This window comes from Monodelphis domestica, chromosome 1, assembly GCF_027887165.1.
Source record: "Monodelphis domestica isolate mMonDom1 chromosome 1, mMonDom1.pri, whole genome shotgun sequence".
NCBI lineage: Eukaryota > Metazoa > Chordata > Mammalia > Didelphimorphia > Didelphidae > Monodelphis > Monodelphis domestica.
In genome coordinates, this window is record NC_077227.1 from 325,836,642 (window position 1) to 325,859,166 (window position 22,525).

The window sequence follows — 22,525 nt, forward strand, 5'->3', positions numbered from 1 at the left end:
CATATAAGCTTATATGTAATGCAGAGGTCACTTAGTCAATAAACATTTGTTAAGTGCTTAATATTTCTGCTCTCAAGGAGCTCAGAGTCTAACAGAGAGAACATGAAAACAACTATGTATGAGCAAGATATATACTGGATAAATGGGAAATAACCAAGGAAAAACATGAAAATTAAGGGGAAACTGTAAAGACTTTCTGGAGAAGGTGGAATTTTAGCAGGGATTTGAAGGAAGTCAGGAGGCCAGGAAGAAGAGATATAAAGGAAGAGAATTAATTCCAAGCCTGAGCACAGTTTGAGAAATGCCTAGAAGTCAGGAAACTGAGTGCCATGGTTGAGGAATAGCAAGGAAGACAATGTCATTAGATTATAGAATGTGGAAAGGTAAAGTATAAGAAGGCTGGAAAAACAGAAAGGGGACAAGTCATGAAGGGTTTTGAACACTAGAAGATTGCATTTGATACTGATATTGACAATGGAGTGTGTCTCAAAAGAATGTAAGACCCTTGAAAGCTTTTTTGATTTTTTGATTTGTATTTTTAGAACTTAGCACAGTGCCTGTCACATAGTAGCTTAATAGATTCTTGTTGACTGATTTTTGTTTGGATTGTCTCTCTGATTACACTGATATAGGAAACTCTTAAAAAGGATATTCTTTCTACCAGTTTAGACTGGTATCAGTTCTATAATTTACAGTCTTATAGATTTTTGTGGGACACAAGAGGGTAAGTGACTTGCCAGGATCACAAATCCACTGCCAGTTTGCCAGTGAGAAAGCACAAAGGTGGGCATCTGGCATATTTGGATATAGCCCCCAAATGTTATTTCTCTGATTAAGAATAGGAATCAGGAGTAAAGAAGTCCCATACCTCTCACTGTTCTTTTTCCCACTAGAAGAGCTGCTGGTGGATCCTGTGCGGTTACGGTTCCCTTTGGAATCTCCATAGCTTTCCCTTCGGCCACCTGGAGATACTCGTTCACTAGAACTGGTTCTTTTAATGGTGCTAAAAAGAGGAAGGCAAATCATAATAAAATCTCCACAAAGAGACATCTTCAACAAAGTAAATGGCAAGACGGCGGTTTACATTAGCTTGATTTTGAAAGAAAAAAAATTATAAAATATCACAATAATGATAATTGGCATTTATATAGTACTTTTACATTTACAGAATGTTTTCTACCTGAACATTTAAAATATGGAGGGGTAGAGCAATGAATCTAGAATTCAGAGGTCCTAACTCTGTTACTTAAACTAATTATATAGTCCAAACATGAAAGCACACACATGAAATGAATATGAATATCTGGCATACCTGGATTCAAGTGATCCTTATGAAATTCTCTAATTTTATTTCTTTCAGTCTCTAGAAAGACAGCAAAATTCTTAATACCTTTTGTAGGAATTAAGAATATAGGTATCCTGTACACACTTTTAAAAAAATTACTGAAGAACTGCTGACCGATCCTGTGTAATCAGTTTCTCCTTAGTTTTCTATCTATGCGATCTTAGGCAAGCTGCTTCATCTCCCTGGGCATCTATTTCCTCAACTATAAAAAAAAGATATTTGGTTTGAATGATCTTCAAGTACCTAAATTCTAGGATCCCATTTTAAAATTCAAACTTCAGGCATTACAAAGTACTTTCCAGAATTCCTGTGAGAAAGATGTAACACATTCTGTGTTATGATAGTAACATTATTATTATGGTAAAAAGCAAATGAATAAGTGAAATTCTCATGAATATTTATTGAGTTGGCTCAATATATATTGAAATACAATGGGAAGTTTCAGTAGAAAAAGGACTGCCCTAAAATAATTTAATCCTTTTATTATTATCTCCATGCAAGGGTTGAGGAAAGACTTTTTAGAAGTTTTTATAAGCTTTATAAACATTCATATTCTACATAAATGTGAGTTATTATTTGCTATGTACTGTAATATTCATTTATAAGTTTGTCATATAAATTAAACACAGAATGACTAAAATGCAAACATAACCATGTAAATGTTGCATATCAATATAGATTGCTTACAAATAATATATCTGTAAATGTTGGTATAGTTAGGCTTGGAATCAGAAAACCTAGGTTTAAATTCTGGTTTAAAATTCTAGATTTAAAAATCTTTAAAACATGACTCATGACTCTCAAAGTCTCATTTCCTCCATGATATAATGGATAGACAACTGAATATAGAGGAAAGAAGAACAAGAATCAAATTCAGTATCAGATACTGTTATGTCCCTGGATAAGTCATACAACTTTTTTGGTTCTTAGTTTTAAAATGAGGAGCCAGAACTCAATGATCTCATTGAGGTTTCTTCCAACTTTATATCTATCATATTACCATATGTTAAATAAAGTAGTTGGACTAAATAATCATGATGGTGCCTACAAGCTCTCATAATCTGGATTCTTGAGATTTCTGCTAAAGACAACACCGACAGTAATTGAGACTCCTTTAATTATTGGATTTCAGTGGAGTTGAGTCTAGGAAGGCTGGGAAAGCTTCACAACTAAGGCACATTTCATATACTGGGCATTTTGAAGGACAGAGGAATATGGTTTGTGAAGAGGGAGTAGGAGGACACTCAAGGCAAGAGAATTATCTGTGTGTAAAAATTCAAAGACAGGAGGAAATAACTTCTAGGTAAGTGATAAAGCTGGGGTAGAATGCAATTTTTTGCACTCGGCAGCAAGCAGTTTCAGAAATATAATTGTCCTAAGCTCAGCCTAAGAGTATTGAAATTTATGAGAAAGCATTCAATCAAACATAACTCTCAAAGCAACAACCAAACCAACTAAATATAAAAATAACAATACCAAGAGAATTGATAGATTACCTCATAATGTTAGAGAGTAATAATAATAAAAATATGCCACCTCATGATATTAAATGTAAAAAATACTCATTAAACATTTGCTATATGCAAAGCTCTGTGATAGGTATTGGAGATTCAAAGATAAAAGGCAACACAATCTTTGCCTTCAAGGAGTGTATAATGTAATGCAAGGATAGTATATGAACATGAGTATGATACAAGTTAGAACTGATAAAGATAAAGAAGAGTTCAAAGCATAAATATTCTAGAAAAATTGAGTATGGAAAGATCACCTCCAGCTAAGGGGGATTTTAAGTAGGGAAAAACTTGATGAAGATAATTATGACACCTGAGTTTATTCTTGTGGGAAAAGAAAAATTTCAATATGTTGTAATGGGAAAGAGTGATCTCTCTCTCTCTTTTGAACTCACGTTTAAAAATAGTTCAGCCTATGGCTTTTTAAATACTGTCTTGTCATTTTTTGTGTATGTGTTGTATTGCTCCTACTAGTCTATGTATCTTAAGGACAAAGATCATATTTGCATTTTTAATGATACCTAGTAGAGAGTTTTGCATTTAGAAGAATCACAAAATGTCAGTTGTAAGCAGAGTGTATGAATAAATTAATGAATGAATGAAAAGTATTTATTAGGCAATGAATTTATAATCAGATGGCTTATATCAAAATTTTATATATTTATATCATTGTATACTGTGTGACCTTATGGCCCTTAATTTCTCTGGGACTCAATTTACTCATATGTAGAATGAAAGAGCAGGATTAAGTCATTTCTAAATTTCCTTACAACTCAAGTCTACAATTCCAAGAACTCATCCATCATCTGGTCCTATTCTACAAATGTAGTAATTCATAGATGAAGAAACTAAGGCTCAGGCAGGCTAAGTAAATGAACTAAGACATAGTTCATAGCTAGTAAGTGGCAGAGTCAGGAACTGAAGCTGGGCCTAGTATTCTTTCCACAAACACAAGTACTCAATACATATTATTGAATGGGTAACTAATATTATTTATTTGTTGTGTGGAATATTGTTTATTTGTTGTGTGTTGATTTATTTTAATGTTTAAACAGAAACAAATAAACTTCTAGTAATGAACAAGTAAGACTATATTCTCATGAAATCTTAAAATTTGCATGGCATCACCATCACAACCCTATAACTTAGATATTCAAAGGATTATTGTCTTAAAAATGAATGAGGAAACTGAGGCTCAGAAAGTTTAAGTGACTTGTCCACCATAGTATGTTGTCTTTGTTGAGAGAAAGGTGAGGATCTTATACTTTTAAAAAACCCATAACCCCTAGAACAGTGATAGAGAACCTTTTAGAGACCGAGTGCCCAAACTGCAACCTTCATACCACATGTGAGCTGCCCTCTTACCCCAGACATGGCAGGAAGGAAGCACTCCAATTAGATTGATGGGCAAAGGCTCAGGGGATGTGAGAAAAGTCCTCAGGCACAGTGGAGAGGGGGAAGGCAGCAGCCCCCTCTGGTATGCATGATGTAGGTTTGTCAATACAGGCCTAGTACAACCCTGAACACTCAGATATGGTGGTTTGTCAAGAAAGACAAACAAGATGATCCAGATCTTAAATCTGTTGAACTCCAACAAGGAGGTTTTCTCAGATTCTAATTCACAATGGCTTCTCCTGAGTAAACTGCCCTGAAGCAGATTCTAGTTTCTAGGGAATCATGAATACAGGATAGGAAAAATACTGTAGTGGAAAGAGTACTGGCCTTAGAGTTGGAAGACTTGAGTTCAAAATCTGGATCTAATACTTACTAATTGTGTGACCCACAGCAAGTCACTTCACCCTTGTTAACCTTGGTTTCTTCATCTGTAAAGTGAGGATAATGATACTTACATTATCTACTTAATTGTGAAGAAAGCACTCTGTAATTTAACCTCAAAGTATGGTATAAATGAGTTGTTATTAAAAAAGGCTGAAGAGAACGAATTAAACTTAAGACAAACATATAATCTGGAAATGACTTCTCAACATGAATCTTAGTCATAGGACACCATTAAATGAGTCACTTCTATTAATGAAACATTAAGAATTAAAGGAGATTTTCTGAATTAGTTTCACCAGTATACTTTTTGGTCATAAACATTTGTCACATAGGAAACTTGAGAATTGTACCAAATATTCACTATTAAAAATTTTAAACTGTATCTTATCGATATGACTGACATAAATTTAACAAATTTATAATTTTGAAAAATCAGTATAATATCTAAGAAATTTAAGAGAGACTATTAATAGTACTATTAAGTCAATATCATTCTAAATTTCTGGAGCACTTAGGAAAGAAATCTTTGTTTTGGTAGATGCATCAAAATTTTCTTAAACAGTAATGGTTAATATTAGGACAGATATGTGATGAAGTAGTTTACCAATGGCTACTTAAAATTACTGAAATAAAAGGTAAGAAAAATCTAAAGAGCTAGAAAGTAAAACTACCAATAATCTTAAGAAGCCCTCACCTTGGAGATGATTTATTCAGTTTACATGCACTGAGAAGACTCACAGATCTGTTTAATCTATGTTCAAAAGGCACAGAAACAAAGCAGAAATAAAATGAGTAATACTAAAAGTGAGAGGTAGAAACAAATTGTAATAACATAACAAATTTGAAAACAGAAAAAAAATTAGGCCTGAATTTATAGACTTAAATACGATCCACTATGCTACTGTAACAAAGAAATTTTTATCACTCAACATCTGCATTAAAATGCTTAAGGTATACTATCCCCACCCCCAATCTTTTAGAAAGATTGCATATATAGAAAAAAGTAAAACAAAGTTTTTTTACAAATGAAGTCTTCTGCAAATCAAAGAGGATTTGTTAAGTCTCAAAGTTAAAAACAGAAAATCAAGTTTCCAGACAGAATATCTTAAACAAAAGCAGCAAGAATCACTGAGGAATGGTATCTGTTGGTGATGGAATAATATTGTGCTAAAAGAAATAATGAACTGGAGGAATTCCATGTGAACTGGAACAACCTCCAGGAATTGATGCAGAGAGAAAGGAGCAGAACCAGGAGAACATTATACACAGAGAAGGATTACATTGTGGCTCAATCAAATATAACAGACTTCTCTACTAGCAGCAATGCAGTGATCCAGGACAATTCTGAAGGACTTAGGAGAAAGAATGCTACCCACATTCAAAAAACTGTGGGAGTAAACACAGAAGAAATATGATTGGGGATGTAGATTCTAAATGATCACCCTAGTGCAAATACTAATAATATGCAAATAGGTCTTGATCAATGGCCACGTAAAACCCAGTGGAATTGCTTGTTGGCTGGGGAGGGGGGGAGAACATAAATCTTGTAACCATGGAAAAAAAAATTCTAAATTAATTAATTAAATGAACTTTAAAAAAGAGGAATTATTGAAGAAGCCAAATCAAATAAATGGTAGAGAATATCATAGGAGCTATTGTTCATTATGGCCACTAAGGGGGCAAATGATATTATTTATTTTTTCCTAGAAGTGTAGATATATAAAATTTTTTAGATTGTTGGAACAAATTTCCTTTAGTGTTTTAAGATAATTCAAATATATTTGCTATAGAAATGAAAAGAAAGCATCCTTTCCCATAATAACAAATTTTCTAAAGTCTTAAAAATATAACTAATTATACTTTTTACAATATTCATTAAATAATACATAATACTAATAATTGACACTTATACAGGCCTTTTTTTACTACATTGCATTGTTATATGTGTTTTAATTTTCAAGGATTTTGCCAACTCAAAACAGCATATATTATACATAAATGTTAAATGTAGAGGTAGCTGGTGACAAAGTGGTATACAGCACTGGATCTGCAGTCAGAAAGATGAACCTAAGTTCAAACCTATCCTCAAAGACTTACTAGCTATATGACTGAGCAAGTCACTTCACTTCTGTTTCCTCAACTGCAAATGTAGATGATAATAGTATCTGCAGCTCTCTCTGAGGTGAGAGAAGCCACAAGGTAGGAAGATAGAGACAGGATAGAAGTTTTGATACCACGAGGGAAGTGACGGAGTCCTAATAGAGATATGAGGTGTTCAGGATGAGTCTTTATTAATTATCAATGAGCCACAGCTAAGCTCTGATCAAAGGACCAATTCTGTAGGCTTTTCCAGTCCTGAGATCCATTCCACGCAGGTCAGAGAGGTGAATAGAGAAAGATTAAAGATGGAGCTTGGCCTCTGTCTGCAAGGACAGCCATCAGGTAGCCTGAAAGAGAAGGAAGAGCAGAGAGAGAGAAGGCGGAGCCTGCTGGGCTAGATATAGTTTTTGATATGCAAATATACACAGTACATAGGGATGATTCTCATTGGTCAATGACAAGGCATAGGTGTGGTTTCTCTTAACCAGGTGAGAACAAAGAAACCTGTTTTCCCGCCTAACCTGGGAGAAGCTGGGGTCAAGGGTCAGAGGCCTTCCCAGCCATGAGCACTACTGAGCATGCCCAAGACTGAGCAATCTGCACATACTGTTTTCCCCTTGCCCATAGCCAGGGAGCGGTCTGCTACAGTATCTATCTTGAAGGGCTTTTATGAGACTCAAATGAAATAATATTTGTAAAAATCACTTAGCACAGTGCCTGTTACATCTAAATTTGTGCCCTTCCTTCTCTTAAATATCATACATAAAATTAAATTGTAATATCAACAAAAGAAACTAATCACCAGAAGGTAGAAGATAATCTCCACCTATAAAACATAATATGGAAATATTATTTCTTTCTTTGTGATGGTTTTGAAACAAATCTATATTTCTAAAACTTAAAAAAAATATATATCCCAGACTTTCACTTGAATCTGACAATATATGCTAATTTAATAAACTGTTATATTAAAGTAATAGGCTATTTTTCATATTTTAGGTAGGAAAGAGGAACTTGGTTTTATTGTTACCTGAAGGAATGGTAACTGTTAGTAGGGACACACAATGAAATTACTCTTGTAAAGTACCAAGAATTGGTCTTGGGCTGGTATTAAGGGTATTTATTATCTATCACACATCTAAAAATACCTTTGGCAATAAGATCATAGATTTATAGCAAGAAGGACCTCAGAGAACATCTTCTAATTTTCTAGATAAGGAAACTGAGGCCCAGATATATATTAAGTCCAAGATCCCAGAAGGTGAACATCAGAGGAAGGATCTGAAGCCCAACTATCTGATTTCACACTTTGGGTCTTCCTATGTACAATGCTACCTCTTAAGTCAAATGACTTTGTTCCTCCAAAGAATCAGATGGGAAATTCTGATAAGAAGTTCAGAAGGCCATACTGCCAACCTCTTCAGTCCAAAGAGAAAAACTGACAACTCTATTATCATTAATCTGATGCACATAGAGTGCAGCTTGGCAGCTCAGTAGATAGAGTACTGGGCCTGTAGTAAGGAGGCTCTGAATTCAAATCCAGCCTCAGACACTCACTAGTTATGTGACCCTGAGCAAATCACTTAACCATATTTGTCTCAGTTTTCTCATCTGTAAAATGAGCTGGAGAAGGAAACAGAAAACCACTTCAGTATCTCTGCTAAGAAAATCCCAAATGGGGTCACGAAGACTAAAAGAGACTGATTTAAGAGACACTAAAAAGACAACAAGAACACACACACATACATATACATTTTAATGTTCTTTATGCCTGAAATACACTCCCTCCTAGAATTGTAGGATTGGAAAGATTCTTAGAGGCCATCTAGTTCAATTCCTATCTGAATAGAAATCCCTCCTAAAGGGATTCTATTGGATCTTGTAACCGTGAAAATGTGGTTTGCCGAGACTGTGAATTGTCAAAACTCTGTAAAGGTTTCGGCCAAACTTTAAAGATAATTTTTAGTGTCTTGACTTAAAATCTAAAATAAGTGGTCACCATGGGGGGGGGGGAAGGGGGGAGAGGAGGAGAGGGGGTGGGAGAAGGAGAGGGAGAGGGAAAGGGAGAGGAAGAGGGGAGAGAGAGAGAGAGAGAGAGAGAGAGAGAGAGAGAGAGAGAGAGAGAGAGAGAGAGAGAGAGAGAGAGAGAGAGCGCGCAAACAGTAGGAAAGGGCTTAGCTGAGCCTAAGGGAGAGTGAGTCACTCTTGATCACTCACCACAAGATCATCTCAAACAAGCTCCAGTCCTCCACTAAACTCCTGAACTCCTCAACTGAGTTCAATCCTTCTACTTTTAAAGAACTTTTCTCTTATGTCACCTCCCCTAAATTTTCACATCTACCAATCACAGTAGATGCTTTTTTCCCCAGGACTGCCTATTCCTAGTTCTTATCTTCTTTGTTCTCACCTTCTCTGGTTGGATAAAATCCTCTGAATACTTCACACCTCTTTTGTTAAGCTTGCCTTTTGTAAGTTGCTTGACCTTTTAGTGATTAATTTAATCTTTATAGGTATTTAGCACTTTTGTATTAGATCTAAAAATAGACCTAGCTTAAGGTTCTAACTTTACTATAAGATATGAGTTAGGGACTTTTCATTGTTCAGTCAGGAGTTTGCAACTTTATCTTCCCCTAAGGCACTGTCATGAGTAGGGTGGAGTAATTTTAAAAGTTCTCAATACATTCCTGATCAAGCACCTCCATTGTTAAAAATAGGGAATAGCTTAATCAAATCTTCTGAAGTAGAGTCTGAGTAGTTTTAAGATTCCCAATCTAAAGGATCTGATTGAAAATATCCAAAAATAGAAAGCCCATTTTACCTGAAACAATCCTTTCCTCATTTAGACAGTTCTAATTTTAAGAAAGTTTCTCTTTACATGGAGCTTTAAATTTAAACTCTGGTTTTCTCTAATTATCATGCACAATTCTTCATATACTTAAAGACAGTTTTCATGTTCCCTCTAAGATTTCTCTTATCTAAACTAAAGGTTCCAATTGCTCTTTGTATGGCATGGTTCTCAATAACATCACCATCCTGGTTGCCCTTTTGTGAATCCACTTCAAATCATCTATCCTAAAACATGTTATCCAGAACTGAACATAAAATTCCAGATATAGTAATGACCAATGTAGAGGAACCAATCCTTACTCTGAACACTATGCCTCCATTAATTCTTATTAGATTTTTTGACAACTACATTATGATCTTACCTCATGCTGAACTTGAAGTGTACTAAATACCACTGGTATTTTTCATGTAGGTTGATTGTCAAGCGATACCTACTATATTCTTTACTTGTGTAGTTGATCATATAGTGAAATAATGCCAGAAGTGGTCAGAAAATTCTGAGTTTATTTCCTGGATTTTTCATTTAATTACTTTGGACTATTCATTTAATTGGACAATTCATTTAATCTCTCTCTCTCTCTCTCTCTCTCTCTCTCTCTCTCTCTCTCTCTCCATATATATATATATATATATATGATTCTTGGAGGAAAAACACCATAAATGTTTCTATTTATGGAGCTCCTTCATGGTAGGGATTACTTTATTTCTGTCTTTGTATTTTTAACATCAAACACTGTGCCCTGACATATGTTGTTGTTCAGTCACTTTTCAGTCATATTCAATTCTTTGTGATCCCACTTGGGGTTTTCTTGGCAAAGATCTTAAGAGTGGTCTAACATTGCCTGTTCCAACTCCTTTTACAAATGAAAAACTGAGGCAAACAGGGTTAAGTGACTTGCCCAGGGTTCCATAATTAGTATATGTCTAAGGCTGTATTTGAACTCAGGAAGATTAATCTTCTTGACTTCAAGCCTGGCACTCAGTCCAATGCACTACCTGTCTGCCCAATCTTGATGTCTGCCACATAGCAGGTTTTAAAAAAATTGTTTTCAGAGCCAAAACAGTAGAGTAGAAGCAGGAAAGCTTGAAACTACCATGAGAATCCTCTCCAACCAACCTTAAAATAACATCACAAAATTAATATAGGAGTGAAAGAAAAAAAAAGGAATTAGAGAGAAGCAACTTTCAAGAAGAGAACAACTTGAAAGGTAGACAGCGAACATCTGGGGCATTGGAGTGACAGGGGAGCACAGTCAGTAGGAGATTACAGCAAGGAGTAAGGAGAAAGCTAGTAGCAAGCCCATACCGCCCCACATCTACTGGCCCAGGTTCTGAACCTGGGCCCAAGTTAACATCCAGACCCTGAGACTCTAACTGGGCCAATAGCAGTCCAACCCCATGCAACCCCTTAAAGTTCCAAGAAAATCAGTGGTAAGGTCCAGAATTTTAGCCTAAGGCAATCTGTGCTTTGCAGACTGATCTGTGTAGACCCAGAGCAAGGCCAAGAGTCCCAGTTCAGGTTTGAGGAGAAGACATAAATCCCAGTTTGGGGCAGTTGGTAGACCTAGAGATGAGCCCCCTGATTCCTGGCAATGGCAGTCTCCAGGGTGATAGATTTAGTGAGCCTGGCTGACCCTTGGCAGAGCACCAGGGCAAGGTAGACTGCTGTGTGCCTGATCTGATCAAGTCCAGAGTAAGACCAAAAACCTACACCCAAGCCTGAGGCTAGATTTTGAGCTATCAGCAGTTTTAGGAGGTAATTGAATCTATAGTGGGAAGTGCCTCTCAGAGACCCTAGCCCCTAGCCTATCATACCATCTTGGAAGAACTGAAAATTGCAGAAACCCAGAAATAAGGCTAAAGAGCAGCAAGGAAGAACTGACAATTTAAGAGGGTTCTCTAAACTCCTGGAGAACAGAGCCTCCATTTATAAAGGCTGGAGAAATGAGCAAACATAAAAAAAAAAACTTAGTCATAGAGAATTTTTATGGAGACAAAGGGTAAGGCACAGATACAGAAGAGGACAATGAAGTCAAAGCAACACATGCAAAGTCCAAAAGAAATATATGAATCAGACTCATATTCTGGAAGAGCTCAAAAAAGATTTCAAAAATCAGTTAAGAGAGGCAGAGAAAAAAGAGGGATATAAATTCATTAATAACTACTCTCTGGGTCTAGTTATTCTACTATTTTTTAAATCCAGTTATCCAATCAATCTTGCCCACATGAAAAACATAATAGACTGATTGAATTCAGATCCATCCTTTAATGCTCTAATTAAATACCTCCTCCTATATGAAGCCTTCTTTGATCTTTCTCCCCAGCCCTACCTTCTCTGTAATGATCTTTTCCTCTAGGACTTCATGTAGCACTTTGAACCTCTCTAAACACTCTATAACACTTGTAAACCAATGAGGTGTGTAATTTAGTTGCCTGTATTTGTATATCATTCTTCCACTGAACTATAAGTTCTAAGAGGGTAGAGACTGTGTCCTTTCTGCACCGAATGTTTATTGAATAAATGAATTCTAACACTTGAAAATAATCACAAGCCAAATTTAACACCTATATGTATTTCTCAAAAGAAGAAATTGGTCTGAATACATCTTCAAATCTCTTCTGGGAAATGTAAGGCAGCTCTGATTAGAGGACATTTTATTAATGATGACATGAAACAAACTCCAAATTACTAATAATAAGAGAAATGAGAACCAAAACAATGTTGAGATCTCATTATAATCCCAGCAAATTGAAATAGATGATAAAATATGGAAGTAACCAACGATGGAGGGGATATGTTAAGGTGTTCAGTCATTTCAGTCATGTTCAGCTCTTCCTGACCCCATCATGGATTTTCTTGGCAAAGATATTAGGGTGGTTTTCTATTGCCATGTCTACTTCATCATATAGATGAGACTGAGGTAAACAGAATTAAGTGACTTGACCAGGTTCATGCAGCTAGCAAATGTCTACAGTTGGATTTCAACTAAGGTATTCTTCCTGCTAGGCTTGGCACTCTCTCCAGTGTACCACCTAATTGCTCTGATGTGGAAAGACAAGCAAACTAACTCATGGTTGTTAGATCTGTGTTTTGGTTCAACCATTCTGGAAAGCAATTTGGAATTATGTAAAAAAGCTAAAATGTCCATAACCTTTAACCAGAGATGCCTATATAAGGCATATACCTGAAGAAGTTCAATTACAAAAAGAAAGGCTCCCTTAATAAATCAAAATATTTATGACATTACTTTTTTGTAATAAGAAATCTACTAGATGAATTTTTGTTGGGAAATGACTAAATAAGTTTTGCTGTGTTAATATAATGAAATATTACTGTGTTAAAAGAAATTATGAATATCATTACTTCTTATTGTTATTAAAAGAATCAAGATAGCAATATACATAATGACAGCAACATAATAAACAGAAAAGACACCACCACACTTGAAACTGAAAGTTGTGAAATAACAATGACCAAGTTGAGGAATTCGTGTTGGATTCCATTATTAATCACCATATTTCTATGGGAATTCATCCAAGTCTACAGATTCCAACCCCTAAAGGTCAGGCAGTTCCTGAAGAGTGCAACCTGGTGAAGCAATTACTCCCAGCTTTTTAAGGCATTTACCTGACTTGCCCAGGATCACACTGCTAGTAAATATGTGAAACCACATTTGAACTAAAAAAGAAGCTTTTTCCTGACTCCAGGCCTGGCACTCTTATCTGCTGTTCCACCTAGCTGCCCTTCATTCCTAACCTGCCCTCCCCCCTAATAATGACAAAATAAAAAAGAGCTCTGAACTCTTGTCCCGCCTCCTCATTAAAATGTCCAGTAATCAGAGCTGCCTTACATTTCCCAGAAAAGATCTAAAAGATGTACTCAGACCAATATCTAATTTGGAGATTTGCTTTAGCCTGACCTTTATAAAATTCTGTCTACCACAAAATTTAGTCCTAAGGAAGAGACATGAAAAGGCATCATATCTACTTCATTGGAAATGTGGGGGATTATGGGTGTATAACATTGAAAATGTCGTTCTTAGATGTGTTAGTTTTGTTGAATTCTTCTTCTTCTTTTATTATTCTGTGTTACAAGGAATGATTCTTTGGGAAGGGGGCAAGAGACATTTTAAGAAATAAAAGTAACATAAAAATAAAATATACTAATACAATTTATTTTTGAAAAAGTATTCATTAGATCCTATTGTGGGGGCAGCTAGGTGATTCAGTGGTAGAGTACCAGGCCTGGAGTAAGGAACACCTGAGTTCAAATCTGGACTCAGAAACTTTCCAGCTATATGACCCTAGAAAAGCCACTTAACCTTATTTGCTTCAATCTCTTCATCTGTAAAAAAATGAACTAGAGAAGCAAAGGGCCACTCCAGTTTCTTTGTCAAGAAAAGCCCAAATAGGTACCCCAAAGAGATCAGAAGGAAAAAAGACTTGTACCAAAATATTCATAGCGCCACTCTTTGTGGTGGCAAAAAAAATTGGAAAATGAGGGAATGCCCTCTGATTGGGGAATGGCTGAACAAATTGTCCTATATGTTGGTGATGGAATATTATTGTGCTCAAAGGAATAATAAAACTGGAGGAATTCCATGGGAACTGGAATGACCTCTAGGAATTGATGCAGAGTGAAAGGAGCAGAACCAGGAGAACATTATACACAGAGATGGATACACTGTGGTACAATCAAATGTAATGGACTTTTCTACTAGCAGGACAATTCTGAGAGACCTATGAGAAAGAACACTATTCACATTCAGAGGAAGAACTGTGGGAATAGAAACACAGAAGAAAAACAACTGCTTGATCACATGGATTGATGGGGATATAATTGGGAATATAGACTCTAAATGATCACCCTAGTGCAAATATCAATAATATGGAAATAGTTCTTCATCAATGACACATGTAAAACCCAGAGGAATTGTGCATTGTCTATGGAAAGAGGATTGTGGAGGGCAGGGAAAGAAAATGAGTCCTGTAACCATGGAAAAAATATTCTAAATTAGTTAAATAAAATTTTCCAAAACTTAAAAAAAAGAAAAAAAGAAAAGCCCAAATGGGGCTACAGAGAGTTGGACATGACTTAGACAAATGAATAGCAACAAGCTCTTATTGTACATGACCTACAAGTCTAGAAAGTTGCAAAATCTTTCCCTGATATCTTCAGTGTGGTGTAATAGGGGAATATGCCAAATTAGGGAGTTGGCAAACCTGTATATGAGTACCAAACCTGTTACAAAATAGTTGGATGCTTTAAGACAAAGAACAAACCCTTTTCTGCTACCCTTTGTTGAATACAATTTTAATTAGATTATTATCTGAAAAGGATGCATTTAATATTTCTGTTTTTCTACATTTGGTTGTGAGGTTATGTCCTATTATAGGGTCAAATTTTATGAAAGTTGTATAATTAGAAAAAATCTTGTACCTTTGGACTCCATCTCCCAGAATTCTTTTTCACCTCCCAGCATCCCTTTTCCCTTCTCCACCAAGTTGCATGTTCAGGTTTGTATAGAAGTTTTGGTGACTTCCTCTTGCTTTCTCTTTTTTTCCCCACGTGCGAGGCTGGCTGAGCTCTCTGTTTCTCTAGCCTTTTTGCTTCAAGGTATTATTAATAAATCTTATTAAATATAATACTTGGAGTATTAGATATTAATTTTAAAATTACAAAGTGCCATGTACTTTGTACTAAGAAAAAGCACATGTACTGAGAAAAAGGCATATTCTTTTCTATTCCCATTCATTTTGCTCCAGACTATTATATCAAACTTTTCTAAAGTTCTATTTACCTCCTTAATTTCTTTCTTGTTTATTTTTGGTTGGATTTACCTATTTCTGAGAGAGGAAGTTTGAGGTTCTATCATTGAGGCTACTATCTATTTCCTCTTGTAACTCAGTTACAAGAGTTATTTTTTTCCATTAGCTTTTGTATTTCCTTTCCCATTTAGCCAATTCAACTCTTTTCGTAGTTGTTTTATTCAGTGTGGTTTTTTGGTCTTCATTTCCATTTGGCCCATTCCGGTCTTGAGAGTTGTTTTCTTTATGGATTTTGGGCCTCCATTTCTATTTGGCCCATTTTAGTTTTTAGGAAGTTATTTTCTTCAGTGAATTTCCCCCAAGTTGTTGAATCTATCATTTTAAAAAATTATTTGATTTTTAAACTTCTTCCAAGTTTTGGGGTTCTGATATCTTTTCTCATATTCCTTTTTGGCTTCATATGTTTCATTTTGCCCCTTTTGTCATCTTCTGTGTTTGTACTTCGATCTTCCCATCACTAAAGTAACTTTATTATATCATCATTACCATGTTCTCTACAAAGCCCTACTCTGAATTCTCATTGAGGCTTTGAAGTGTCCTTATATTCCTAAAGGTTATGCAAGTTGTATGTAAGTTCTGTTAGATTTTAACATACTGGAAAGGTTTCAGGTAAGGGTCTAGTGAGAGAATGAGACTGTTGTCTGAGGATAAATCTCACTAAGTAAAGAGTCAAATACAAAAGTTGGCAGATCTAGCTTTAGCATGAGCAGAAGAGGCCCATAATTTTATGACATAAATCATTTCAAGATAACCATAAAATCAATTGCAGTCTGTATGCTAGTATGTGCATAGGCAATGACTGAATAAATTTTATTAAAATTTTACAAGATCTTCCATAGCAAGTCAACATATATATTTTGATAGTATTTTCAGTGTGAAGTTAGACATGTTTGAGAAGATGGCTCAGTACTAAGAAACAAAAGATGAAGAAGTAATATAGATAATTCTGAAGTTTCCTACTTTAAAATTATGAATTCTTTCTCCCCCCCAGAAGAATCAGTTCAGAGCAAAAAAAAAAAGTATAATGGAATAACATGACACACATAAATGAAATTGACTGTATTACTACCAAAAAATATGAGTATAAGGCAATAGCAATTTTATCAGAATCATCTGGCTGTGTATAGTCAGTTACAGTCAGAAAAAGTTTGAAATCAACATCATATTGAAAGGATAAAGATGAGAAGACAACGAAAAACCACAATGACTTAAAACTAACCTATTTGAATGAGATGCTAAAAACCAAGGAAAACTGAAAAAGCAAAAGATACTGATGTTGACTATTTTTGAGAGTCAAGCCTGTGGTCTCTCAAAGAGTAGGGTCCTTATGATTAGGTGGAGCGGTCAGGTGAATAAGAGATGAGAGACAACTGAGTGCTCAAGCCTGTGCTTATATGTCACTCAGCATTCTGCCATTGCTCAGGGTTTGCATTTATTTTATAGCTTCAGTGAGTACATGCTTTTCTGGAACACAATTTCATTCTCAACATACATGTTTCATAGAACCTAACAACAGCAGCGAAGCCTAAGGAGATAGTCAACATAAACACTGTTGCTAAGTGCGAGGTCAGAGGGTAGAATCAATATGACCCAGATATAGGCTGGGGAATTCAGAACACAGATTTACCAGAAGTTTTTATGCCTAGAAAAGAGGGTCCTATCTAAGTGGGTATCTAAGAATCCTTAGGTTTAATTTTGTAAGTGGGATCTCCTGGGAATATTCTGAGGGTACAAAGTGGGACATCTGTATTAACCCTGCAAGCATGTTGTTCTCATCTATTTTTCCTGGGGCTAAGTAAGCATAATAATCATAGCAATTCCAATAATAAGGGGATGTTAATAAGGAAAGTCACTTAGGGTGATTTCAGTGGATGTTTCCATCCTTTCTGGGGGCTGCTTTGCAGTCCCTGGTTTCCATGTGTGACCATGTCACAGTGTGTTCTTCTATGGCTCCCAGGAGACTATTGCTATTTTTTTGTGACAGTTTTACATAAAAACTATCATAATAATGTGGACTGAAGTAACCACTTTAGCAAGCAATGACAATCTGTTTGACAAAAAGGCATAGCAATCAACAACAGCAAAATTTTGAAATGTAAAATCATTTAAAATACTTACAGAAGAGGACAGAGCATATTATCAACAGTATCTTCTCACAAAATAATAAAAAGCAATGAAACTGAAAATAAATCTACAGAAAGTACAGCAGAAGACCCAAATGAGTCACATTATCCCAAGAACTTTTTCATAAATGAAAAGAACAAGGAGAACCAAAAATAAGGAAAGTAAATTTGTCTACATTTCTAAAGCCATAAAATTTTCATTACCAATGACAACAGTCATCAGATATAGATCCTAACACCTTAATCCATAATGTGCTGTAAAAGGGGGAAAAAGATTGAAATAGCTCTTAGAACAACAAAAAGTGATTGCTCCTACCAAGCATGTACCAAGAAAATTTGTGTAAGAGATGAAGCAATCTTATAAGCATTAAGGAATCACTTATGTTAATCAAATTAGACAAGTAAAAAAAGTAATAATCTTTGCCTACTTTTTCATTTTTAGAAAATTTTTATGTGAATGATCTATACAGGATTTTTGGGTCAGAAGAAAATTTGGAGAAAATTCCTAGTCCTTCAACAAAATGATCCTAATGACTTCTCAAATCTTTCCAAAATGGGAATTGTGTACCAGGGATAAAGTAACTTTAGCTATCTCCATGGCCTAGAATACCTAGAACCCAAAAGAAGGTAAAAGACAACTCATGACCACCTACTGAGCTCACGCAACACCTTGCCCTCAAAACTCATCAAGCTACTAGAAGCATGGTTGTACTGGCTGACTCCAAGACTTGATATACGAACTTGAAATCAAACCCAACCTCATATCCCAGGTCTCTCTCCCTTTTTCAAGTGCAGTTGAGATGGCAGAGGATGGGAGGGAAAAAGAAGTTAAGGCTTCTATGAATAAGGGAAAAGGTTCAGTACCTTAGTCAGAGGACTTTTTGGAATTTGAGAAGAATATGGAATAACAACATGTTGCTCCAGAGAAGTTTAAAAAAAAAATGAGATTTGTGTGAAAAGAATTTATGGTCTATACAGAAAAAATAATGGGAAGAATAGAAAGACTTGAATCTGCAATTCCATCTGCAAAAAAGACTCATGAAAGAAAACAAAATACAGAATATTTGACTGGTAATTAAAATATACATAAATGAAGAACAGATGCAAAAAAACCAGTAACATTAAAAGAAAATATGTGGATGGTAGGACACCTCTTGTGGTAGCAGCAGTGGTACAGCTTTGGGAAGGTGAATAGAGTAGAAGTTCAGAGATTCCCCCCTTCCTATCTTTCCCTCCCATACTATTCATTTCTTAACTGCTGGAACCCAATCTTGTCTTTTACATAGCTCCCCTGATGATAGTGAAGTATTTCCTGGGGCAGAGTTTATTCCAGAGTTCCTTGGACCAAATATTCTTCCCACCTTTTGGCAGTGCTACCCTATCCTCTACAGTAAGTATGTGATGACAAGAGGCTGTTGTGTACCAAATGGTGAGTCCTGACTAGAAGCTGCTATGCAGGTGGCCTCTAATAAAGATTAATAGGTTGCCCTATTGAACATAGTGCTTCTTTCTTAATAATGTGGCCCACACAGTATACATCAACAACTCTGTCATGTACCCACAGAACCAGACTGTGACTTCTTTCCCCTGGAATATCAACTATGCCTGACTGATAATGGTAGAGAGATTACTTGCTTACTATATGAATCCTGAAAAACATGGGTAGACTTAAATCCAATGGCATGTCTGGGTCTTCCTAATTTGTTTGGGATCTTCAGAACTGCCCAAGTATTTGGCTTAGCTAGGTTCAAAAGTAATGGCCAAGACCATTAAAGTGGCAACAAAGTGACAGCAGAAAGACAAATAAAAAAATCTTCTTTCTAAATGAATCCAAGGAGAAGGAAATAAAGGCAGAAATCAAGGGAATGTAACTGGGAAGAGGCAGACCTGGGGAATTATGGTCAGGGCCTAGCAACATCCTACTTATAGGCAAATCACTATTTTCTGTAGGACTACATTCAAAGTGAGATGGTGCATGAAATGACAAGGAGGGAAACAGAAGAGGGGATGTGTGCCATGTCAGAGTCAAACTGAAGGCTAGTAATGAGGAGAAGGTTCACCTGTGCTCTCTTAGGAAGAGATGAGTTTATAGGAGGAGGATTGAAAGGGAAGGGCCTGAAAGTGGCAAAAGGTGGGAATATAGCACTGGTCCTGTAGGACTTCTGTATCTAGGATAATGAGAGAAGGAGAAACCAGCTTTGGAAATAAGGCCAAGAAATGTGGTGACTACAGGACAAGTCAAGATTGGCCAATTGATGAAGGGGAAAGAGGATGGACAGTAGGACCAAGAAGAGATTGAATTGGTCCTATCAGAAACCCACTATGTTGGAAAGTCACAGAAGAGACCTAAATGACCCACTATGTTACGTAGTTTGTTCACCTTGCTGCCTTTTCCTCTTGTACTATCAGATTGCAATTGCATATGAGTCTTCAACAAAATCCATTTATAGAGACATTGGAATAGATAAAAGGAAGACTAGAAAAGATTTATGAAAATCCTCTAAAATCACACTTAGTTACAACTTCAGCATGCTCCTCTCCATTAATATGCTTTACAAAAAGTATTACTTTATGGCATTAAAGACTTTGTTTGTCAGTTCTCTGCTCAAAAATCTTTAGTACACCAATGGAGGGAATACTTAGAGAAGTATTTTTATATATGTGTGCGTGCATGTGTGTATATGTATTAAAATATAGATAAACATATAAAAATGTAAATATAAAAACACTACAATTCTTTGCCACCATAAAAGTAGGTATTATTCTTTAAAAATACAGGACTCTAGTATTTAGAATTTCTGGTAAAGAAATATTTTTTGAAAGTATGAAACTAAAACAAGGTAATTTCCAACTAAAAGTCACAATTTAGGAACGGAGTATGTGTTTTTATTCTTTTGACTTGATCTCATATCCTGTTGTCTTAAAACAACCGTAGGTACTCCCAAGGTATATTTAATCATAATACATCTTCTCGCATAACACTTCTGTAAGGAAAGTGTTTTATAAACTGTAAAGCACTATATGTTTTTTATTACTTCAGTAAAGGTAGTATGGTATGATAAACATAGAGGTAGTCTTTCAGTAAGGAATAATATACACAAATTTAAAATGCAAATAGGACAGTAACAAGAGCTCTGATATCTGAATTATGGGAAATTCCAATTCTGGATCTTTTTATTGGCATGGATCAATAATTCATTTTTAATTTATAATTTTAAAATACTGTCTTTGTCAGTGAAAAGTTAAGTGTCCTGCCAGTGTTAACCAAGTTAGCAGAAGCAGGACTTGAATTCTAGTTTTCTTTTACTCCAAGGCTACTTCTTTCTCTACCACACTAAACTGCCTCTGTTAGAATAAACTCACTTTTAGCAGTGCTTAGCATAAGTCTGGCACATATAGGTACTTAATAAATGTTTGCTGACATACTGATTAACATTTATATTCTTCTTTACAGTTTTTAAAGCACTAACCTTACAATAATGCTGAGGTAGGAAATATTATATGATTGATACACCTCTGAAGCATACACTATTGCCTAAGTCAGTAATGGCATCAGGACATCAAGTGATTGTAATACTAAAACATGCTCAATGCCTAAATTGTGAGTTTTAGTTGGAAAATACTTTATTTTGACTGCCTACTCTCAAAATAAAAAGATATTTTTCCTTTATCACATGCTCCAAATACTCACAGAAGTCCTGAGTTTCTAAATTATTTTGTCTACTCTTACAGAGGCAAACTCATACTTTCATTAGTTACACTACTCTGAAAAATTCCATTTTAATAGGCATCTAGACAACTAACTGAGAAAGTCTATCCAAATCCAACTTTTGCTTCTTGTGGTCTGAGAGATCATTTAGTTGATTGTCAATATAAATTAATTTAAGGAAATGATTAATGTTTTAATTAAAGTCAGGGAAATATTCAACATCTCTAAGAAGGACTTTAAGATCAAATGGCTTTCTTTAAAAAGTATACATTTTGTGGTATTCATGCAAGGTGTGCATCTGTATGCTTAGAAATTCTTTGACCACGAATAGTTCCTTATGTAGTATCTTGTTATGTAAAGGTATGCAATCACTAAGCTAGATTGTAATTTTCCAGTATCTTAAGTTACTCTGATAGTTAAGAACTTAAACAACATCTTCAAGTTATTAGGATACCATTTAGCTAACAGAAACAGAAATCCATGCACTAAATGTGAATGTTGTATGTAGCAAGTAAATATTTTCAATCTAACAACCATTTAAGCACCTACCGAGTCCAAGATTCTATGCTAGACACTGGGAATACAAGGACAAAAAATAAAAAAAGTCAATGTCAACCAAGAGTTCACTTCAATAAATTCTACAAAGGCATTTATGTTCTTAACATGTACTACTCAGTGAAACAAAACTAAAATAGGGCAACTTTAAAGACTTTCTGTTGACATGGAAAGAACAATGAGGGTAAACTCAGAAGGTCTGGCCTGAGAAATCCTAGCTTTTTGGCCCTGATAAAGTCACAAACTCTATAAGCATTAGTTTCTTCATCTATAAAACAGGGTTTATGATATTTGTATTTTTACCCTCATATATTTTCTGTAAGAAATTTTTAAAAATTTTAAGGCATCACATAAGTCAAGTATTATTTCTGATGCAGAAGACCTGGTTTTACATCTCTGAAGCTTGCATTTTAATATGTAAAAATGAGATAAAAAAATACTAGCTACCTAAATTGCTAGTCTGAGGATCAAATGTCATAATGTGATGGCTAGTTATATGAATCTAAAATTTTCTATAAATGTAAGCTCTTATTGATATTATATGACTATGCAAAATCATAATATAGAACATATTAGTGACAATTCATTTCACACTCAATTTTCCAAATCCTGAAAATTTAGACAAACAGGTTCACAAAAAACTAAATTACAATGAGATAACATGATATAATAAAAGGAACACTAAGGAAACTTATATTTTGACTGGGTTAACAATAACAGAGTTGGG

The 22,525-nt window shown here is 35.3% G+C and overlaps 1 protein-coding gene across 22 annotated transcripts in view; it reads right to left on the minus strand.

The window, feature by feature from the left end:
• Positions 1-22,525, minus strand: part of EML1 (EMAP like 1) — a 257,381-nt gene that overhangs the window by 92,813 nt on the left and 142,043 nt on the right. For 12 of the 22 annotated variants that reach the window (XM_056811291.1, XM_056811293.1, XM_056811294.1 and 9 more), the window contains one exon: positions 869-1,003. In XM_056811291.1, the coding sequence (XP_056667269.1) occupies positions 869-1,003 (135 nt within the window). Of the gene's footprint in view, positions 1-868; positions 1,004-5,329; positions 5,387-22,525 lie in introns of all 22 variants that reach the window. The other 10 variants (XM_056811279.1, XM_056811276.1, XM_016424864.2 and 7 more) reach the window with 1 other exon arrangement.